General features: G+C 42.1%; 1 protein-coding gene across 2 annotated transcripts in view; it reads left to right on the plus strand.

Annotated features, from left to right (window-relative positions):
• The window catches only part of REDIC1 (regulator of DNA class I crossover intermediates 1), a 243,801-nt gene that overhangs the window by 53,158 nt on the left and 165,814 nt on the right, over positions 1–24,829 (plus strand). For both annotated transcript variants that reach the window (XM_075857251.1, XM_075857250.1), the window contains exons 3-4: positions 4,703–4,835; positions 21,717–21,846. In XM_075857251.1, the coding sequence (XP_075713366.1) occupies positions 4,703–4,835; positions 21,717–21,846 (263 nt within the window). The remainder of the gene's footprint in view (positions 1–4,702; positions 4,836–21,716; positions 21,847–24,829) is intronic.

A 24,829-nucleotide genomic window follows, 5' to 3' on the forward strand; every position in this document is an offset into this window, starting at 1 on the left:
CCGCTGGCATGTCTGATTTGGCCCCTAAGAGCCATGAGTATCCTTATAATTATTTAGCCCTGAATTCATTGAGGAGGTAAAGGGGTGATGTAGAGTACGTCCTTTGCAGAATTTAAGAGACCAGCGTTTCCCCTTAAATGGCCCTTTTGGACAGTGGACCGGTCCTACAAGCCCCGAGGGCAGGTCCGTCATTATGAACAGGGACACTTTGCTGGAGATCATCCAACAGAGGACAAGGTACTTCCTCAGCAAGAGATGGTTATACCAGGACCTATAACAAGAAATCCCATTACGGTAAGAGATATTCCTCTAATACCGCCAAAAGCATATTTGCAAGATTGGCAGATGATTACCTCAGACCCTTGGGTCTTAAACATAGTAAAAAGTGGCTTATGTCTTCCACTGGAAAAAATTCCATTTTAAAGACGAATACCCAGATTCAGGAGGAGTCTAGACGTTGTTTTAGAACAAGCATCAGCAGAGGGGAAGATTTACCTAGCTTAACCGTAACAGAAAGGCTGGATCAACCCTTTATTTCCAATAAAAAAAACAAGACAGATCAGTCAGACCGGTACTCAATGGCAAAACTTTAAACAGGTCCTTAAAGGAAAAGGTTTTCCGTTTAGAGAGTATTGACGATTTGAAACTCCTTGTGCAAATGGAGTTTTTCCTTTTAAAGATAGACGTCAAGGATGCATTCCACTCTATATATGTTGCTCCAAAGCACAGTCAGCTCCTCCAATTAAAGTGGAGAAGCCGCATTTACCAATGGAATGTAATAGTGTTAGGCCTCTCAAATGCCCCATATACATTCATGAGGGTAATAAAAAGCTATCATAACTTTTCTGAGAGAAAAGGGTGTTCTCTGTTTAATAACTAGATGACATACTTATTTTATCAGGACAAGGAGATCTTGATTACGCACGGAAACATGCTAATGTCTACACTACAGGGTTCCACATAAATGTAGAAAAGTCAGTCCTTCAGCCCACAAGGAGTTTGATTTTCTTAGGTTTTCACCTAGATACAAAGATGTTTCAAATACAAGTTCCAGCAGAAAAGTGGTTAGACTTAAAAGAGAGAGTGAGCATAATTCTCACCACAGATATTCTCTCTAAGGCCCGGTTCACACAGAGTTTTTTGCAGGCAGAAAGAATCTGCCTCAGGAATTTTGAGGCAGATTTTGACTTGCCTGCGCATTTTTGCTGTGGTTCTTTTCTGCCTCCCATCGATTTTAATGTTAGGCCAGAGGTGGAAACTGCGGCAAGAAAGGACATGCCGCTTTCTTTTCCTGTGAGCGGCTCAAAGCCACTTGGGAGAGAAAATGCCTCAACGTATCAAAATCAGTGACAAAAAACTCAGTGTAAACAGGGCAAGAGAACTGGCAAGACTTATTGGAAGAGTTGTAGCCTTACAACCGGGGTTCAAAACAGCTCCCACTCTTTGCCGAGAGATGCAGTTTTGGTTGGGAGATCTCAGAAAATTAAATCTTTGGAAAAGCCTGTTCAGAATTCCTCTATAGGTCAGGAGAGAATTAGAGGCAATTATAGCTGTGAAAGACCCTATTCCAAATTTTATTTGCGTCCCCGCTGCATATTTAACAATAACATCAGACGCATCTCTTATGGGGTGGGGAACCTACTGACTAGACTCCGCAATAAGAGGCACTTGGTTAGGCATAGAGATAAAGCTGTATATCAATGTCCTATAATTGAGAGCGGCGAGACTCGTCTGTCAATCTTTAGTAAAGGAGAAAACGACCGGTCAGTCCATTCTGGTCCACGTGGACAACAAGATCGGAGGTTATGTTCAGAAGCACTGGAGTTCTGAACTTGGGCAATAGACAGAAAGTTAGACTTGAGAGCGCAATGTGTTCCAGGACACACAAACGAGATTGCAGATGCAGTCCCCAGGCAGAAACTATCCTTGGCAACAGTTGCCCTAAAGAACCATCTCTTCAAGTTAATAATTCAGAAATTCCGGACATTGGAGATAGATCTACTTGCATCAGAGATCACGGCTCAGACTGAGCGTTTTAGTGCATGCACATGATCCCCAGAATCATGGAAGATAGATGCCTTATCCTTCCCATGGAGGGACTGAATACACCTTTAAACGTTCCCTCCTCCTACCTTGCTGCCACAAACTCTTCGGAAGATAAAAGAGGAGTGTGTAGCACTGTTAATATTAGTATACCCTGTATGGCCATAAAAACCGTGGTACCGCAGAATACACTGAATGAAAGTAGAGAAGAAGCTCCCATTCGGGATGACAGTGGGGTGTTTACAGCGACCAGTGAATCTTCTATTACAGCTTCCAAAACTAATGTGGATAGCTGCTAGAGTCAGCTGTTTTCATTTCCGGAGTTATCAGCACAGGCAATCAACCTAATTAATTTGTCCTTGAGACCGAGGACACGTAATAGATATCGAGCCATTATAACTGAGTTCCAAGCTTGGAGATCAGAATCATATAGAGAAGTCCGGGATCCTTCAGATATGTAGGCAGCGCTAGAATTCTTGAATTTAAAATTTAATTTAGGTATAGCCTCTAACACTTTTTAAAATCGATAGGTTCTGCTCTTAATGTCATTATTCCTAAGCTGATGGAAAATAGAATATACTTAAGGCTTTTAAAAGGGGCTGTTGCATTCAGGCCTATTCTTCCAAAGTACTCGACTACTTGGGATATAGAGCCTTTTTTGACATATTTAAGACAATTGGGTGGCTCCAGTATGTCTTTACGCTGGGTCTGTATAAAGTTAGCATGTCTTTTAGCTCTCGTTATGGCTGCTAGACCAATGGAGTTGACGTTGAGCCATATAGTGGAGCCGTGGCTCTCAAGGGCTCCTAGAGGTTATCATTATTTTAAAAGGAAGGGCATCACATATTGATAATCGTCTCATAGAGATCGATCTCTTGGAAGATGTGGCTGACTCATCCCTCTGTGTTGTGACACTTAAAATCTTATCTGGATAGGACATACCTATTACAGGGAGAGTTGACTAATTTGTTTGTAACTTCAAGACAGCCAATTAGGAAGGCCACAGCCAATACCATTATGGGTTGGATGATATTTGCTATGTGAAGCACAAGTATAGATACTAGTATCTTTGAGGCACATTCAATTAGAAGCACCGCTTCCTCCAGGGCAGCGGCTAAAGGAATTTCTTTAGATTCTATCCTTAAGGCAGCTAGATGGTCATCAGAATGGACCTTTAATAAACACTACTGGAGACCCTCTGACATAGATCAGAGAAGATTTATGAGAGCTACTACCAGGTGTGTGCTACTCTACCCAATAGCTGGTGCTAGGTGGCTGCCTCCCGAAGAACAAAACTGAGTTTGCAGGAATCTATGATCTGCAAACTGCATTTGTTCTAGGGAATAGGCCAGTCACCTACACCGCCAACCCTCATGTTATTTTCCTGGTAGTCCCTCTCAAGTAATGTTAAATGTGTGCTTTATTCTAGTCACTACCAGGATTCAGAAGCAGACATCTCTTCAAAATAAATATTAAGTACCTATACTGAGACAAGCCAAACGATGCACGTTATAATAAACGTCCGCACATATCAAAAATAAAATAGACATTAAATACCTATAGCTGAATGTGAGGACATATCACACCTCCACTGAGGGAAGAATAACACCAAATACAAATTGTATCTGCAAAAATATATAAATCCTTTATTACATTAAATCATAAAAACATATTGGCCATCAGGACCTAAAATACAACAGACAATTTAAAATACACTGGCATAGAGAACAGAAGGGCTATTCAAAAAAATAATATGTACACAAAAGTGCTGTATATATAGCAGCAATGCGGGTCATTAGGTCAAACAAGCTGTGTGCATATAGTATGAGGAACTCTGCAAACCACACATAAGGTTCAGACACCCATGTCATCACACATCAACATGAAAATAGACCCATCAATATATGCACAGGGATGGCAGCAAACAAAGTACAGTGTGTACAGAGCTAGACAGAGAACAGGAAGTCACCATGAATAAAAGTACGGTCCCTGAACCTATACCAACCCAGGTGTAGTAAGAATAACCCAAAAGTAAACTCCACGCCAGGAGCCCCGACGCGCGTTTCGCGGTAGCTTTTTCAAGGGGTACCCGGTAGATTCTACCAGGTAGATTCTCTCTATTGAGTACAAAAATAGGGGAAGTTTTACAAAAAGTTTGCTCACCACATATCCACTGCGTTTCTGTTGCATTTCCACTGCGTTTCTATTGCGTTTTGTTGATGCAAGTTGGTGTGAATGAATCCAAGTGCTGCAGGCGCTCGTAGATATTCCCAAACTGGTCCTGTGTCGACAGCAGGTAATCAAGGCAATAGTGGTGTATAGTGAAGGTATATCCAGCACTCAAAGTAAAAGCTATAAGGTTTATTTGGTCATATTTAAAACAAGGAAGTTAAAACAAAAAATCCCGGGACCACGATTACGCGTTTCAGACCAGTGGGTTAAAGATTCTCTCTATTGTCCTGTCTTAGTGAAAGAAATGTTTAACTGACTGCAGATTTCCCTGGCGATAATAGCTGATAACTAGGAGTTTCAGCAGCCAAACCCCTGGCAATCAGCTGTTATCCAGGCCAGCTCTATTTCAAAAAGGGGTTGTTGTGATCAGGCAATGCATTTAAAAAATATAATCCTAAAAATAAGTATTGTGAGCGTTTTCTTCCAGGAATTCTTTGAAAAGAAGAAGATGAAATCTAAAATGAAACTGTTAGAGTCTTCATGTCCTCAAAAAGCATCACTCAGTTTAGATCTACTTAATCTGCACGTTATAAATAAAATAGCCGAAAAGAAGGAAAGAAGTAAGTAAATGAGTATAATCTGATATGTAAACAAAAAGTTTTAGGGCATGTATTTCAGGAGTGCAAATAAAATGTCTTACCTTTTTGTTTTCGTCTTTTTATTAAGTTATGTTCCATGCTGCACGATAAAGATTTATTTTGTTTTTAAAGCCAAGCAGCTAAAGCTAGTTATATCCTTCCTCACTGACATCACTATCAAAATACACCTTCCATTCTTCTTTTACAAAAGAAAAAGACTTTGTAACTAAGAAAGCGATAAATTAGGAAAAAGGTATATGCTTGGTTCACACGTAGCGGCCATAGCGCAGCTGGAAATGCTCTAATATGCAGTTTTACCGTAAATCCACGCAGCTTTTAAACTGATTGTGAATGGCTGACTAGTTTTTCAGGTAAATAGCAGTTTTATCTGCAGAACCGCACGACCATTATCAATTAATTTGACAAGTCTGCCGATTTGTTGTGAAACCGCATACCAGCGTGTTTTTGGCCACTACATGTGACCCTAACCTATATTACGCAGTATTTTGTTTACCCTTACTGAATATGCATTTAAATTACAGCCAGCGAGATTAAAGAACTCCCATTAACATTTCTATTTCTTTGCCCGTTTGTAATGGGCATCTTGTACATCTAAATGATATTTATTTGCTCACAGAGAGTCTATTATACAAAACGCAGGCTCCGTTCGTCTCCTCCGTGCAGTCACGTTATCTGTAAACTGACTCGCCGATTCACACAGCGTCTTTTGTGTGGACCGGAAGCCAGTTTCTCTATGTAAGTCTGAGACTCACATGAGAGTTGCTGGACAGTCACAGATTTTTTTTATCACATGGAGTTGCTGGACATTCCTCTCATTTACTTGGATATCTTCCTTGGAACCCCAACCTCCTGCATTCGTGCACCTGTGTGATCTCACTACCTATAGAGCTGGTTGGCAAGTGCCTTTTCTTTGTCCAGCCACTCAGACCTCCAACAGCATAACTGCGATGAGGAGGCATTTGTATGGAGCAGTGGTAGAGCATGCCCACTCCATACAACTCTATGAAAGGGTGGGTCGGCAGCCTGGGGTCCTCCACTGTAGTGTTTTGCAAGGGCCGCAGTGATCAGACCATCATAATCTAAAATGTACATATCCAGTGAATGTTATCGACTGTAATGCCCTTTAAATGGGTTATCTGGTTTAGACGACCCCTGTAAGGCATTTGAATGTCCTTCTATCAACCTAGTAAAAGGGATTAACCCAACACTATCCACAGGATAGGTGATAAGCGTTTGATCGCTGGGGGTCCCTCTGCTTGGACCCCGACCAATCATGAGAATGGGGGTCCCGAGTCCTTTGTTTGAACGTAGTGGCGGTCACGCATGTGCGCTGCTGCTCCATTCATTCTCCATAGGACTGACTAAGATAGCCGAGTACAGCACTCCGCTTTTTCTGTCAGTCCCATAAAGAAAGAATAAAGCAGTACGCGTGCGTGACCGCCACTCCATTCAAACAGGGGACTCGGGACACTTGTTCTCGAAATCGGTGGGGGACCGAGCATTAAGACCCCCAGCGATCAAACACTTATCATATATATATTTGTAGAAGAATGATCGAGGCACTCACCGAAGCTGGCAAACAATTTCTTTATTACAAAGAGATCTTGGTCAGGATGTGGAATTGCCTACGGCCGTTTCACGTGCGTACACGCTTTCTCAAGGCCCAGAGCTCAGCTTCGGTGAGTGCCTCGATCATTCTTCTACAAATATATTCAGCCGATTGTGCTACTCTTTCGATGAGCAACTCCGTGGCAATTTACCTGCAACTATCCAAATAGTAAGCAAGCCATACTTGAATACTCCCATTCCGAATAAGCGGTTTTGGCAGTGCCAGCCTCCTTCCTTCTTCCTATTTGACTTATCATATATACTGTGGATAGGTGATAAGTTTTTTTGGTGGGACAACCTCTTTAAGGACACGGCCTATATTAGACAAAGATATAACATTTTTTATCTCTGCATTCCGAAAGCCATAACTATTTTATTTTTTCGTCAAACTAGTTTTATCAGGGCTTGTTTTTCTTACAAGATGAGTATAGCTTTCATTAACTTTTTATGCAGGGGAGGTAGGAAAAAGCAATTCTGACATTGTTTTTTGGGCTTTTTTTTTTACGGAGTTGACCATGCAGTTTAAATCACATGATACATTTATTCTGTTGGTTGCTACAATTACGGAGATGCCAAATGTTTCTAGTTTTTTTTATCTTCTTCGACTTTTGCCCATTAAAAACAGTTTTTGTCGCTGCATTCAAAGACCCCTAACATTTTTTTTTTTTTGCCAAAGGTGCTCTATGAGGGCTTGTTTTTCACGAGAGAAGTTTTAGTTTCCATGGGACCATTTTAGGGCACATACTACCACTTTTTATTCTGTTTTTTGGGATGTTTGACATTTTTCAGTTGTTTTTTTTTTACGGCTTTCACCATTTGAGATAAATATTGTGTTCATTTTATTGTATGGGTCATTACAAATGCAGCAATACCTAATAATAGTTTTTTGTTTTTTTTTTTAAAGGTGATTTTTGAGTATTTTTTTTATACTTTTCCCAAAACTTTTTTACACTTTTGTTTTTGTTATTTTTTTTAAGTACCCATATGAGAACATTTAACATTTTGATCGCTCATATAATGCATTGCAATACTTCTGTATCGCAATGCATTATATTTGTCCGCTTAAAACTCACATTAAGGCCTTATTTACACGAACGTGTGCGTTTTGCGTGCGCAAAAAACTCTGTGTGCGTGGCTGCGTGATTTTCGCGCATATGGCATCCTTATAACACGCGATGTTTAGAAAATGAAATGAAGGAGGTGGTTTTATTTTTCCCTTAATTTCTTGAACAACAGTTGCGCGAATCACGCGCAGCACACGGAAGTTCGTCCGTGTGCTGTGCGTGATTTTCACGCACCCATTGGGTGCGTGATGCGCAAAAAACGCTAAAGTATAGGACATGCTTCACGCAGCGTACACACGCGTGAAAAACATGGAATGTCTGAATGGCCCCATTGACTTACATAGGTCTGTGCGACGCGCGTGAAAATCACGTTCGTGTAAATAAGGCCTCAGCCTGTGGGGCTTAATAGGCTTCTGCGTATGGCAGACCTGGTTGCCATTGCAAGGCCCCCAGCTGCCACAGCAACAAATTCCCTCCCTTTGTCTAATCACTTAAATACCGTTGTCAACATTGACCGTGGCAATAACCCACTAACGGGCTTTATTCTGATGCATATGCCTTTTTACGGCACTGCATCAGGATGAGTAAACAGAGCAGGGAGCCGTGAAATCTCCCTGCTCTCAGCTGCCAAAGGCAGCTGAGGGCTGGGAGCGTCCCTGCTCTGCCGTGTGAGATCGATATAAGTATCGATCTCACATGTTTAACCCCTCAGATGCGGTGCGCAATAGCGAACACCGCATCTGAGTGGTTTTGGAGAGAGGGACGGAGCTCCCTCTCTCTCCCACTGACACCCGGCGATAAGATCGCCGAGTGTCTGTGTCTTCTATGGCAGCCGGGGGCCTAATAAAGGCCCCGATGTCTGCCTGTAATGAATGCCTCTGGCATGACCTAGCAGATGCCTGTCCGTTTTAAACGGACAGGCATAATGCACTGCAATACAGAAGTATTGCAGTGTATTATAATAGCGATCGCAGAATCGCATATTATAGTCCCCTAGTGGGACTAGTAAAAAAGTAAAAAAAAAGTTTAATAAAGTTAATTTAAAAAAAAATGTGAAAAAAATGAAAAACCCAGCTTTTTCCCTTACAAACTCCTTTACTATTAAAAAAACAAAATAAATTAAAAAAGTTATGCATATTTAGTATCGCCACGTCCGTAACAACCCTGACTATGAATCTATTACATTATTTAACCCGCACGGTGAACGCCGTAAAAAATGTAATAAAAAACTATGGAAAAATTGCTGTTTTCTGTGAATCCTGACTTAAATTTTTTTTAATAAAAAGTGATCAAAAAGTCGCATCTACTCCAAAATGGTACCAATAAAAACGACAAGTCTTCCCGCAAAAAAAAAAGCCCTCATACAACTGCATCGGCGGAACAATAAAAACGTTACGGCTGTTCAAACATGGAGACACAAAAACAAATAATATTGAAAAAAAAGTGTTTTTAGTGTGTAAAAGTAGTAAAACATACAAAAACTATACAAATTTGGTATCGTTGCAATCATAACAACCCGCTGAATAAAGTTATTGTGTTATTTATATCACACGGTAAACGGCATAGATTTAAAACGTGAAAAAGCGTGGCGAAATTTCAGGTTTTTTTTCTATTCCCCCCCCAAAAAAAAGTTAATAAAAGTTAATCAACAAATAATATGTCCCCCAAAATGGTGCTATTAAAAAATACAACTTGTCCCGCAAAAAAACAAGACCTTATACAGTTATGTCGACGCAAAAATCAAAGAGTTATAGCTCTTGGAATGCGACGATGGAAAAATGTAAAAAATGGCTTGGTCATTAAGGTCTAAAATAGGCTGGTCATTAAGGGGTTAAACTTCGAGGATCGTGTGCTTTTCTGTTTTCATTCATAGTTTCTACTAATGTTGCGCGAATCACGTGCGACACCCGGAAGTCCAGCGCGAAACACGGGGAAATATAGGACATGTCATGAGTTTCACACAGCGCATATACTCTGCGTGAAATTTACTGACAGTCTAAACGACCCCATTCATTAACATAGGTCCGTGCGATGCGTGTAAAAAACACGCTTAGCACGGACGTATAACACGTTCGTGTGAATAAGGCCAAATAGTGATCACAGCAAAGTATACGTACACCTGCAGATTTCCAGCGTTTTTTACTGCACAAACGCTGTGAAAACCGCAACAAAACAAATCTGTTGCAGAATTTATTCTCCCCATTAAAGTCTATGGACGAAACACGCGGTATCTCCGCACAGAACCCGCAGCACAAATTGACATGCAGAATTGAAAGTCACCGCGGAACACTTTCCACAGGACTTTTCAGCATTTTTTTCCGCAGAGTGGGCATGAAATTTTCTAAATCTCATTCACTTTGCTGCTACTGTAAATGCTGCATAATTTCCTCACAGAATTCTGTTGCAGAAATTTTGCAGCGTTTACGCTACGTGGGAACCCAGCTTAAGGGCCAGTTCACATGTTGCATAAATACAGCGGATTTTCCGCAACGGAACTAGTTGCGGAAAAACCACATCAAATACAGTAGCAGCAAAGCGGATGAGGTAAAACAAATCTTATCCTCACGCTGCGTAAATACTGAGCGGAAAAAATGCTCAGAATTTGACCTGCGGTGCGGAATTAAAATTCCGCAGTATGTCAATTGTCTTTACGTAAACGTTGCTTATATGTTGCGGGTTTCCTCATTGAATTCAATGGGGATGTAGATCCCGAATCAAATACCAGTTGTTCCATTTTTTTGCGGCGGGTTCGCAGCGATCCCGCCGCAAAAACGGAACTAAAAAAAAAATGAACTTACCTAGGAGTCTGTGTTTCATTCTCCTGGGATGACTCTTCATCCCATGTGACCGAAGCTGCAGCCAATCACAGGCTGTAGCGGTGGTCACATGGATGAAACGTCATCCCAGGAAGCCGGCCTGGATGACGTCAGAGGGCCAGCCTCCTGGGATGACGCTTCATCCCATGTGACCGCCACTGCAGCCAATCACAGGCTGCAGCAATCTCCTGGGATGAGACGCAGCGGACATTCCGGACGAAAAACTGCATCACAATTTGGTGCGCATTTTTGCCCAGAATTCCCTGCAGCAGACAGGGCGGATACGATGTATTCTATTACGTAGTGTATCTGTGAACTCAGCCGAAGGGTTCCTATTATATGGAGTAGTCCATTTATGGGGGCGCCCCAAACTGACGTGAGGCCCTCCTCCACCACATACTGGGGAACATTTAGTAAGACTCATATACTGCCTAAGGAAATAGCTGTTGGAATTTGCAGTGTAGCATTCACCAAAACACCTAAAAAGGCACATAGCTAATGGAGAATGTATAGTAGTCTAATGAACAATGCCAGCTTCTACGTATCTAGTATAATTCATCTCCACTTTAACATAAAATGTATGACAAACTTTCATATATTACACTTGGCATTAGTTGAAATTAGGGCTGCGTGATTTTGCCCAAAAATTAAATCTAGATTTTTTTCAACCCTATGGGCTATTTTCGATTTGAATCCCTATTTTCTTACTACTATTAAATAAACTTAAAATAATACCAAGAGATAATTGAATTAATTATTTTCTTTATATAAATAACTTTTTAACATATATTTCTATAATAATTGTACACTACTTTTAACCTCTGCAAATACTTATTTATCAGAAATATAATTGGAAAAATGTATATCTAAGGTTTCATGCACACGACCGTAAGGGTTTTTACTGTTCGTAAATATGGATCTGACGGCTACACATTCGTAGCCGTTCGCAATTGCGGAAGCGCCCATAGACTTCTATGGGCGAGTCCGTGCCGCAATTCTGGACAAGAATAGTAAATGTTCTATCATTTGTGGATCATTTCAACGGCCCTGACACACATCCGTAAATATATGGAAAGGTGTCCGTGGCCAATAAAAATGAATGGGTCCACAATTTCATTCGTAATTAGGGATTCCGTGATTACGGATGAAAACTACAGTCGTGTGCATGGGGCCTAATTGATTATAACTTCTGTTAACCTGTTCCCTGGCAGGGAACAGGTTAACAGAATCTATAATCCGTTATGCACTGCGTACATCCCTCTCTGCCAGTCACCAACTCAGCTGGTCTCCGACATTGCAGACGAGAGCAGTCTAAATTGAAGCAGGGCCAGTCATTTAGCTCCGAGTACTTTGGGAAGAGTTTACATTATAGTATCTGAAGTCTGAGCAGGACCCTGTGCAGTACCGGCCCCACGATGGTGTTTTAAATAAATGACATTAAGGCCGGATTCACACGACCGTGATTGGACCACCTTCAAAAACGGTCCGTGTATCAGCCGGATTTCACTGCGTCTGAATCCTTGACGTCTCTGTCCATATATGGACAGTGATGTCAGGGGCTCCCTCTAAGAGTGGAATCCCCTGCCAGAGTGTCATCAACGCTCTGGCCGGGGATTCCGCTCCAGGAGTAGCCCCTGATGTCACTGTCAATATTTGAATAGTGACGTCAAGGACTCTCCCAAGACAGAAGTCCCTGGCCAGATATCTTGCGATGCTATGGCGAAGGACTCTGCTACTAGAAGGAGCCCCTTAAGTCACTGTATATGGACAGTGACGAAAGGGGCTTCTACTGGAGCGCAATCCCCAGCCAAAGCTTTCTGACGCTCTGGCAGGGGATTCTGCTCTTATAGAGAGAGACGTCAGGGACTCCCTCTAGGAGCGGAATCCCCAGTCAGAGCGTCGGCAACGCTCTGGGCGAGGATTCTGCTTCTAGAGGGAGCTACAGTGGCGCTATCTACAGGGGGGTGGTTGTTCTCTACAGGAGGGGGTGCTTTATACAGCGGGGTGATGGTGCTATCTACAAGGGGGGTGGTGCTATCTACAGGACGGTGTGGCACTATACTAGGAGCGCCGTTTGAATTTTGGAGTGCAGATTTTGCTGGAATGGTTTTCGGTGCCATGTCACGTTTGCAACGCCCTTGAGGGACCAAAACAGTGGAAACCCCACAAAAGTTACCCCACTTTGGAAACTACATCCCCCTAGGAATTTTTATAGGGGTATAATTAGCAACTTGACCCCATAGTTTTTTTGTTGAATTTAGTGGGATAAGGCCATTAAAATGAAAATCTTTTTTAAAACCTTTTTAATTTTTACAAGGAATAAAGGAGAAAAATCCTCCCATAATTTGTAAAGCAATTTCTCCTGATTATGGCAATACCCCATATGTGGTCATAAATTGCTGTTTGGACACACGACAGGGCTTAACCCCTTAGTGTCTAAGCCTGTTTTGGCCTTCAGGACCAGCCCCATTTTTGCAAATCTGACATGTGTCACTTTATATGGTAATAACTCCAGAATGCTTTTACCTATCCAAGCGATTCTGGGAGTGTTTTTTTCTTGTGACATGTTGTACTTTATGATACTGAAAAAATTTCGTCGTTAAATTCAATATTTATTTGTAAGAAACGCCAAGATTTAGAGAAAATTAGCAAAAATTAGCATTTTTCAAAATTTTTATGTATTTACTTGTAAAACAGATAGTAATACCACACAAAATACTTACTAGTTTATATTTCCCATATGTCTACTTTATGTTTGCATCGTTTTTTGAACATTCTTTTATTTTTCTAGGACGTTACAAGGCTTAGAACTTTAGCAGCAATTTCTCATATTTTTAAGAAAATTTCAAAAGGCTATTTTTTCAGGGACCAGTTCAGTTCTGAAATGGCTTTGAGGGCCTTATATATTAGAAAGTCCCCAGAAGTCACCCCATTTTGAAAACTGCACCCATCAAAGTATTCAAAACAGCATTCACAAAGTGTTTTAGCCCTTTAGGCGTTTCCATTTTTTGGTACATAAGACTTTTTGAGCACTTTTTATTTCATTTTTTGGTAGAGCCAGGGTGACCAAAAAAACGCGATTTTGCCGTTTAAAATTCTTTATTTTTCACGGCGTTTACCGTGTGAGTTAAATAATGGTATATTCTAATAGCTTGGACTTTTACGGACGCAGCAATACCAATTTTGTGTATTTTTTTACATTACTTTAGAGAAAAAATGTGAAAAGGGTTTCTTTTTGGACTTTAAATATTTATTTAATTTTTTCCACTGATAATAACTATTTACTTTTGTTTTTACATATTTTATTAGCCCCCCTGGGAGACTTGAACCAGCGAACGTTAGATCACTGGTAGAATACACTGCAATACTAATGTATTGCAGTATATTGTGATTTTTACAGGCTCCTGTAACAGCGTGATCGCTGTTTCTGTCCGTTAGTCCCGGGTATCAGATGTAATACACAGCTGACACCTGCAGCGTATGGCGCGGGCTCAGCGCGTGAGATGCTCCATATATAACCCCCTGCACCACGACATGCTATTAAGTCATGGTGCGCGAAGGGTTTAATGCGCAGCGGATGGTGCAGAGTGAAAATTAAAATTTTCCACTGATGTGTCATTTTAGTGCACTATATGTTGTACCCAGTTTGTGCCACAAATACCACATAAAATATTAACAGGGTTCTCCCGGGTATGGCGATGCCATATCGGTGGACGTAAACGGCTGTTTGGGCAAGCTGTAGGGCTCAGAAGGGAGGGACGCCATTTAGCTTTTGGAGCGCATATTTTGCTTGGTAGTAGCTCTGGCGTTTTGCTGGTATTTCAGTTTATAATGTGGGGGCACATGTAGGCTGGGCAGAGTACATCAGGGGCATAATAAGAGGGTATAATAATGGGGTAAATAAATAATCCACAGATCTGTGGCCAGTGTCGCACTTATAAATGGCGCCTGATCTTATCCGCTTTTGGACACTCTGCACATTTTGCATCGCCATAATCTGGGAGCCGGAACTTTTTTTATTTTTTCACCACCGGAGCCGTGTGAGGGCTTATTTGTTGCGGGACAATCTGTAATTTTCATTGGTACCATTTTGGGGGACATGCGATTTTGTTGATCACTTTTTATTGAATTTTTCGGCAAGCCAGGTGACCAAAAACCATCAATTCTGACAATGATTTTTATTTATTTTTGACGGCGTTTACCCTGGGCTATAAATGACTATTCTACTTTATTCTGCGGGTCGGTACGATTACGGCGATACCATATGTATATACGTTTTTTTATGTTTTGCAGCGTTTGCGCAATAAAATAACTTATTTAGAAAATAATTTAATTTTCTGTGTCGCCATATTCTGAGAGCCGTAACTTTTTTATTTTTCAGTCAAAAAAGCTGTGTAAGGGCTTGTTTTTTGCGGGACGGGTTGTAGTTTGTATCGGTACTATTTTGGCGTACATGCGACTTTTTGATCACTTTTTATTGTATATTTTGGGAGGGGTGGTGACCCAAAAAATAGTGATTCTGGCATTGTTTTTCGTTTATTTTTTATGCGGCGTTCACCGTGCGGGAAAAATAATATTATAGTTTTATAGTTGGGGTCGTTATGAATGCGGTGATACCAAATATGTGTAATTTTTTTTTACGTATTCATTTTTTTCCTATAATAAAAGACTTATAATAGGAAAAAAAGCAGTTCTTGTTTATATCACTTAGAACTTTTATTTTTACACTTTTTTAAAAACATTTTTATTCTTTTTTTTTACTTTTTTCACTTGTCCCACTAGGGGACACTTAGACTTGCAGCTCTGATCGCTGCTGGAATACATTACACTACACACGTAGTGTAATGCATTCCAACTGTCATTGTGACGTGACAGTCACACTGACAGGAAGCCTACGACGACCACCCTCGGGGTGGTCCTCATAGGCTTCTGTACATGGCAACCCGGAAGCCATTGTCTGGCGTCCGGTTGCCATGGGTACCATCGCCAGCCCCCGTGATTTCACATGTGGGCTGCCGATCGGCGCTAAAGACCTTAATTGTGGCGTTCAAAATCGAGCGCCGCAATTAAGGGGTTAACTGCCGATATCAGCGCTGATCGGCAACGGGGAGAGCAGGGCTGACACCCTGCACAGTTAACCGCCGCTGCGGTGTAGCGCCGTGCGGCGGTTAACTGTCATAGCACTGACGTTACTGTACGTCAAGGTGCGCGAACTTACTGCTCACCTTGACGTACAGTTACGTCATGGTGCGTTAAGGGGTTAAAGGGGAAGGAGCGCTATTTGGCTTTTGGAGCTCAAATTCAGCTGGAATGTTTTTTTGGTGTCATGTCGCATTTGCAAAGCCCATGAGGGACCAGAACAGTGGAAACACCCCAAAAGTGACCCCATTTGGGAAACTATACCCCTTAAGGAATCTATCTAGGCATATAGTGAGCATTTAGACCCCACAGGTCTTTTGCAGAATTTATTAGAATTAGGCCCTGAAATTTTGAATTTTTTCATTTTCACAAAGGATAAAGGAGAAAAAGCCACCCAACATTTGTAAAGCAATTTCTCCTGAGTACGGCAATACCCCACATGTGGTCATAATGGTTTTTTTCATAAGAAATTAATCAACCCTTTCAGGACTGATCCATCATTTTTCATTTTTCACCCCCCGCCTTTCAAGAGCCATAACATTTTTCTTTTTTCGTTAATAGAGTGGTGTGAGGGCTTATTTTTTGATGGAGGAGTTGTATTTTCTATTGACACCATTTAAAGTACCATATAATGTAGGTTTACTGCCTGATTAGAACGATTAAAAGTTAATTTTATTGATAGAATATAAAAAATTGGCTCATGTAGCTAGCCCAGATAAACATATGTACAGGCTCAGACAAGTGGTCAGGGATAGGAGACGGTCTATTGAAAATTCTGTTTACAGACCGATATCTCCTCTTATACTATACAGCCCTGAAGCCACTTGCTGAAAAGATTGTTCCAGCCCAGCTCAAGCAGGTGGTCAGAGAGAAAGGGTCTATCCACAGTCCTATTTGCAGACCGATATCTCCTTTTATATGATACAGCTCTAAGACCACTTGCTGAACAATTAATTCCAACCCTACACGTTTCAATATCACTGTTGGATGTGATAAATCATCAGGGATTGTTTAAGATTGTGTGCCGGTTAGCACAGGCGTTCTACCTCCCGGCTCGTGCACGACTCTAATGCAGATGGCCACACACGAGCCGGCGAGGCTGGGAGCATGTGAAGGGCTAGAGCCCTCCCCCTCCACTGACGTGGCTGCCGACCCGCCGCCAATCCCGAGTAGACACGTCACAAGTGACGTATCCAGATTGCGGCGAGCCTCCTTGCAGCCTCGCCAATCAGGGTGAAGTTGGACGACATAGCGTCCCAGGTAACCCTGGAGATCCTGAAGTGGATATAAATACATGCTGGGGAAGAAAGATACATCGGGTAAGTATAGAATGATTAATACTAAATAAGAATCTGTTTGGTTAAGATCCTACAACTGATACAATGGTGAGTCACATAAATATAATAGCATATCAAAATCACCTTGGGGATGCACACAAAACACTGCCCATAAATAATAGATGTACTAGACCTCTGGCATATGGTCGTATTAAAGAACAACAATACTGAGGGCCGATGATGTAGGCGAAATGTCTTGAACAATGTCCAGACTAACGATTAACGCCTGAATAAGACATAGGAACCGCATATAAACCGCACATGAACCACACCTCTACTGTGGATGGTGTAAAGTGTAAGAGATTGATGGTTCCTAATTAAAGAAATCACGCATAGGAAATCTGTTCATTTAGACCCGAGGGACTGATGGTCTGCATGCGATAGATCCACTGTGCTTCTTTTTGTAGGATCTTTTTGTCATGGTCACCACCTCTCGCTGTCGGTTTAACATGTTCAATCCCTTGAAATTTCAGAATAAGAGAATTTCCATGATGGCATTCCCAGACATGCCGAGACACCGGAGTATCTTCCTTTCTCCTGATGTCACCTATGTGGTCCCTGATCCTCCTTCTAAACTCCCTCTTGGTTTTGCCAATGTACTGTAGTTGACAACCACAAGTAATCAGATACACAATGCCTTTGGTTTTGCAGTTGATGTATGATCTATTTTCAAAGACCCTTCCAGTCTTGGTACTTTTAAAGTTCTTACTACACATAATCGAGGCACATGCCTTGCATGAGCCACATCTGTAGCTTCCACTTACCCCCCTGTCTAGCCAGGTGTTTGTTTTATTCTGCGCACTCATGTGGCTATGTACCAATCGATCCTTCGCATTACGCCCTCTTCTATATGTGATGAGAGGAGAGTCTCCTACCAAGTTCCCAATGTCGGGGTCAGCTTTCAGGATTCCCCAGTATCTCTGCAGGATTTCTTTTATCTCCTTGTTCGCGGAGTCAAAAGTACCTATTACCCGTATAGTGTCATCATCTTTTATCCGCGGTTTTGGATTAAGCAGGTCATTCCGATTACACCCAAGCGCATTCTGATATGCTTGTTTAAGAACATAACTTGGGTACCCTCTACGTCTGAATCTGCCTTCCAATTCCCTAGCTGAAATTTTGTAGTCAGAGATTGTAGAACAATTACGTCTTGCCCTCAGAAATTGGCCCTTAGGTATTCCACGTTTAAGATTCACTGGGTGGCAGCTTTCCCATCTGAGAAGGCTATTTGTTGCGCTCTTCTTACGGAACATATTAGTTTGAATGGTCCCAGATGCTGTTTTAGAAATCATCACGTCAAGAAACGTTATCTTATTTTCATTGATTTCAGAGGTAAAAAATAAAACTAGGTTATTCACATTGAGAGTCGCTACAAATTCCTCAAATTCTGCCTTGGTTCCTTTCCAGAGTATCAAGATGTCATCTATAAATCTTAACCATAACAGAATACACGATTTCCATTGTGTCATTTTTTCGTTGAAGACGAATTCTTGTTCCCACCAACCCAGGTATAAATTAGCGTACGAGGGAGCACATGGGCTCCCCATCGCCACTCCCCTTAGTTGGTGGTAGATCTTCTGATCGAAAAGGAAAAAATTGTGCTCCAGAATGAATCTCAACAGCACAACGACAAAGTCGCTGTGGGCCTGAAACTGTATACCTTTCCCCTTCAGGAAGTATTCAATGGCTATACATCCTTGATCATGGGGGATAGAGCTGTACAAGGCCTCAACTACAACTGTTGAGGCCGGGTATAGCGATGCCATATATGTGGACATAAACTGCTGTTTGAGCACGCTGTAGGGTTCAGAATGGAGGGAGCGCCATTTGGCTTTTGGAGCGCAGATTTTACTTGGCAGTCGTTCTGTGTGCGTTTTACTGGTATTTCAGTTTATAATGTGGGGACATATGTGAGCTGTGCGGAGTACATCAGGGCATATGTAAATTGTGTGGAGTACATAAGGGTATAATAAGAGGGTATAATGATGGGGTAAATAAATAGTGATCCGCAGATGTGTGGCTAGTGTCGCACTGATAAATGGTGCCCAATCTCTGAGAGACAGAACTTTTAAATTTTTTCAAGCAAGGTCACCAAAAACCGGCAATTCTGACAATGTTTTAGATTCTTTTTTTTTACAGTGTTCACTGTGGGCTATAAATTACATTTTTACTTTATTCTGCGGGTTGATGCGATTACGGCGATACCATATGTATATAGTTTTTTCATGTTTTGCAGCATTTGCACAATAAAATCACTTTTTTATAAAGTAATTTATTTTTTGTGTCACCATATTCTGAGAGCCATTACTTTTTTATTTTTCAGTCAAAAAAAGCTGAGTAAGGGGTTGTTTTTTGCAGGATTCGTTGTAGTTTTTATTGGTACTATTTTGGGGTAAATGCAACTTTTTGATCACTTTTTACTCTATATTTTGAGAGGGTGGTGACCAAAAAATAGCGATTCTGGCAGTGTTCACCATGCAGGAAAAATAACATTATAGTTTGGGTCGTTAGGAACGCGGTAATACCAAATATGTGTACTTTTTTTTTAACATTTTCATTTTTTTCCTATAATAAAATACTTATTATAGGAAAAAAAAGCAGTTTTTGTAACATATATTTTATTTTCCCACTTTTTTAAATTTTTGTAAACTTTTTTTAAACTTGTTTTGTCCCACTAGGGGACTTGAACACCAGCAGCATTGATCGCTGCTAGAATACACTACACTACCTTTGTAGTGTAACGTATTATAACTGTCAGCGTAGCGTGATATTGACAGTCACACTGACTGGAAGCCTATCAGGACCAGCCGGAGGCTGTTCCTCATAGGCTTCCGTACATGGCAGATCCGGAGATCATTGTCTAGCCTCCGGTTGCCATGCCAAGCATCAGCACCTCCTGCGATCGCATTGTGGGGTTTGCCGGTGTGCTACAAACCCCTTAAATGCGGCGATCGCAATCGATCGCCGCAGTTAACGGATTAATTGCCGAAATCAGTGGTGATGGGCCGCTAGCCGGCAACACGGAGACCAGGGCAGACACTCTGTACATTTAGCTGTCGCTGCAGTGTAGCACCACGGGGCGGTTAACTTTTAAAGTACAGACGTAACTGCACGTCAAGGTGCACAACGTTACTGCACGCATGAACGTGCAGTTACGTCAAGGTGCGAGAAGGCATTATAAAGCGGCTTCATTCTATTTATAATATAGCTGCCCCATATAGTATAATGCTGCCATCATACAGTATAATGCCCCCATTATGCCCACATAGCTGCCACCATACAGTAGACTGCCCCATAGATGCACCCATACAGTATAAAGCCAACACAGATGCCCACTCGAATTTTCCCATGCAGTATAATGCCCATACAGATGCCCCATGCAGTATAATGCCTCATAGCTGCCCCATGCAGCATAATGCCCCCATACAGTATAATGCCCCCATACAGTATAATGGCCACACAGATGTCCCCACGTAGTATAATGCCCCCATAGCTGCCCCATACAGTATATTGCCCCATAGCTGCCTCATACAGCTTAATGCCCCCAAAGCTGCCCCATACAGTATTATGCCCATAGCTGCCCTTATACAGTATTCCACCTTAGCTGTCCCTAGTGCCAGTTCCCTTGTAGATAGTGACACAGTACCCATGTAGATGGTGCCCCTATATAGTGCCACTGTGTCCATGTAGATAATACCACCCCCCCTGTAGACTGCGCCTTTGGAACTCCCCCTAGCAGTGGAATCCCCAGCCAGAGCATAGGCCGGGGATTCTGCTCCTAGAGGGAAGCCCTGATGTCACTGTCCATATATGGACAGTGACGTCAGTGGCTACTCCTTGAGCGGAATCCCCGTTGCCGACTCCAGGAAGAGCCCCTGACGTAAATTTCCATATAGATGGTCAGTGACCTCAGGGGTTTCCTCTAGGAGCGGAATCCCTGGCAAGATCATCGGCAATGGGGATTCTGCTCAAGGAGTAGCCACTGATGTCACTGTCCATATATGGACAGTGACGACAAGGGCTTCCCCGAGTACAGCACTTAAAGTAGCGCTGTGCACGAGGAGTCCTCGGCGAGTGGAGGAGCTCCCTCTGCTCCTCTTCTTTGAACTAATTCTGAAGCAGGGAGCTGATGGTTCCCTGCTTCAGATTTGGGTTCAACTGTATCCTGAGGACGCAGATACAGTTGACTGCTGGACATACCCCTGGCCGCCCGGGACAGCGGGATACCGCCCAGAATCGGGGACTGTCTCGCTAAATCCAGGATGGTTGGGAGGTATGCCATCGCTGGGGGACCGGTCCTGGGCCCCACCATCTTAGTGGGCCCAGGGCCACTGCCACCTGACCCCCCGCTAGTTACGCTAATGAGCATAAGTTCTTGACCTCACTAATGCTTTTTTGGCTTAATGAGCACAAGTTTCCACAGACACCCTCCAAAATCTTGTGGAAAGACTTCCCAGAAGAGTGGAGTCTCTTATAGCCACAAAAGGAGGCCAAATCCATTTTAATACCCATGGTTTTGGAATGAGATGTTCAACAAGCTCATATAGGTGTAAAGGGCAGGTGTACATATATTTTTTCCCAAATAGTGTAGATCTTTTCATTTCTTGGTTCTGTTTGTGAATTTTGTGCTGCTGGAAGATTAATGTTCACAACACTTTAAAACATCATTTCACAGTTGCCCACATGATGGTACCAATGTGATGAACAGTTTTTAAACTGTAATATTATTTTAACAATATTGCAGAGCTTCCCATGTTTCATGTTAATATTTATTGTGAAAATGTTTTTGATATTTCTCATATAAGGTAATTCAAATAAGTCCCTTTCTGTTATCAAAGAATACATTTTTACTTTTTAATAAAACATTTTTCTTAATAGGTAAACACACTCAACATGTTGATATGTGTAAAAGAATGGAAACATTTTCAGATCTGAAAAGTAATGTACAGTTGCCGATGTCACCCATTACTGTTCCATCCAAAATATGCTTGGATGATTCTGAAATCATGTAAGTGTTAAGGATGCAATTTCTGCCCCACTTCGGGGGGTATTCTATAAAAATTATTATTAATGTATTTTTTGGGTTGGGGGAGAGCGAGTTTCTATAAATAATTACTATGATAAACATATGAATTTATTTTTGATGCTGCACATGCTGTAGATATTATATATTTTTAAGTTCTGGAGAAGTTTTTTCAATACTGTCTCCGGAACATGGTCTGGCACTAACACCAACATATAAAATCATGGATGCCATGATGGAAACCCAATAAAGGGGTATTCCCAGAATGGACAATTATCACCTATCCACAAGATAGGTGATAATTGTCTGATCGCTGGGGGCCCCACCGATTGCGAGAATGGGGGTACCGAGCCCCCCATTCCTCCTCACTGCTCGACCGCAGTGAGGAGGATATTGAATGGAGTGGTAGTTCAGCATTTGTGCTTCTGCTCCTTTCAACATCTCAGGAAATTACGGAAACAGACGAGTACAGCGCTCGGCTGTTTTAGTCAGTCCAATAGACATAAAGCCGCTCGATTCAAGTTCCTCTTCACTGCGGGGTGTGCAGTGAGGAAGATCTAGGGGATCAGGACCCCTAATCACACAATTATCACCTATCCTGTGGATAGGCGATAATTGTCCATTTTTGGACAACTCCTTTAAAGTCAATAGGTTCTGTTGGGCGCCGTTGGCATCCATCATGCAACGAATCCGGAGTTTCCAGTTTTTCATCGCTTTGCTCCTATGACGGAGAGGAACAAAGGAAAACAGGAATGCAGATTTGAACGAAGCCTATGCGTTTAATTTAAATACATTTTTATTATGGAAAATGCAGAAATAAAGCAATTCCACATTTTTTTTTATGCCATTTACCAATCACCATAAATAATTATACGGGTTGTCACAGGAATAGCAAATATGTCTGTTAATTAATATTTTGGTATGTTTGTTTAAAAACAAGATTTATTGTATTTTTTGTCTGTGTTATTTTTTAAAAACATTAAGGCCTCATGCACACGACCGTAGCCATGTGCACGGCCGTGATCTTCGGGTCGGCCGGCAGCGGACTGTCAGCCGCAAGCCGCCCGCAAATCGCGGGCAATGCACATGGCAGCGGCCATTATTTTCAATGAGCCCGGACCGCTGAAGACGGCCGTAATAAGACATGTCCGTTCTTTCTGCGGTGCGGACTCCCGGGCCGTAGTAAAAACTATGGTCGTGTGCATCGCCCCATAGAAATGAATGGGGCCGCAATTCTCCCGTGGATTTTCGGGGGAATTTCGGCCGCAAAAGCACAGTCGTGTGCATGGGGCCTAAAGAAAACCTTTCATGTTTATAAAATAAAATAGCGTTTCCCACTAAAAAAAAAAAAAAATCTTTTTAATGTCACTAATTAGAAAAATATGTGAAACAAAAAATTTACAGGGCGTGCGTACAATATGTGAATGAGCTGACTCACTTCAGGAGGCTTGTTCTGGCATGCCCAGTGCACCTTCCCATAACCCTCAAGGGCATACACTCTCAGAACGTAAGAACTCGCGTTTATACACTGTATGTCGTCAGAGTTTTTGAATTATATATGTATACACCTATTTAGATAGATGTATAAAGCTGTGTACAATTAATAAACTCCAGCAGCATACAGTGTAAAACTCAAGCTCTCGCGATAACTAGTAAAGTCTCGCGTTTTGACTCAGTATGCTGCCAGGGATTATAGAAAGGCGCTGGGTATGGTGGGACCAGCTTTAGGCCAGGATCACATGCACAATTTTGATGCAGTTTTTGGCTCCCGTTTTTTTTGTTTTTTTTCTTATTCAAAATTTTTTATTGAGTTTCAGAACACAAAATTACAAAACATAGTGGAGGGAAGGCCTCCACACCTTAAATAAAAACAACAAACAAGGTCAGTGGACCAAAGCAAAAACAAAAAATCAATAATGTGCATCACATCTCAATATAAAGGACAATGGTCAGTAGACAACAGTAGCATGAATAATCCTAGAAGCAAAACATCAGGAGGTACAGTGAGGCCACTTAATTGAAACGGAGAAGGAGAGGCACATTACCCTAGACAGAGGAAAGAAAATATAGAAAAAGGCCCCAAGAGAGGTAGGAATAGGAGGGAGGGGAGAGGACAAGGGGATCCTGGACTCCAGTTCCGGGGTATTATGAGTGAAAACAGCAGCGAGCAAGAACCGCAGTACACTTCACAAGGGCATAGGCCGACTCAGGTTACAGCAGTGAGGTAGGAAGGAGAAGAAAAGAACACTATCCAAGGAGACCACATAGACGTGTATTTTACCACAGCTGCCGGGGAGTGAGCCACCAGGTGTTCCATTCGCTGTATCAATGCAACCTCCCGAAACCACTCATCTAATGTTGGGGGTATTGCCGTTTTCCACCTGCGCGGGATCACTGACTTTGCCGACTGAAGGGGATGTCTAGTTAGGGAGCTTTTGTAAACGTGTATTGGCATCGGGAACATGAATAAAAGAGCTGCTTCCGGAGAGTTGGGGACAGAGACTCCAGTAACCTCCAATATCAATTTAAGTACTGCATCCCAAAAACTCCTCAACAAGGGGCAGCTCCACCAAACATGAGACATGGAGCCTCCCACAGCACCACAACGCCAACAATTGTCAGGCACAGACGGATACCATTTATGAAGCGCAGCCGGGACCCGGTACCATCTAGAGACAATTTTGTAACTAGTTTCCTGGGCCCTAATGGCTATAGAGGCTTTTTGAGAAAGGGAGAAACACCGCTTCCATTGTGCATCAGTAAATGTAGTATGTAATTCTCTCTCCCAGGCCCCGCAGAAGGAGGGAAGTTGTTGGGAACGCTGTGAAAGGAGTAATTTATATAATGTGGAGATGGCATGGGTAGGGGGCTGGGTGGAAACACATAGGCGCTCAAAGTCAGTCAACAACCGGTGAAGATGTGCGCGTCGATTAACCGCTCCATAAAAATGCTTTAACTGGGCGTATTC

Source organism: Rhinoderma darwinii, chromosome 3 (assembly GCF_050947455.1).
Source record: "Rhinoderma darwinii isolate aRhiDar2 chromosome 3, aRhiDar2.hap1, whole genome shotgun sequence".
Taxonomy (NCBI): domain Eukaryota; kingdom Metazoa; phylum Chordata; class Amphibia; order Anura; family Rhinodermatidae; genus Rhinoderma; species Rhinoderma darwinii.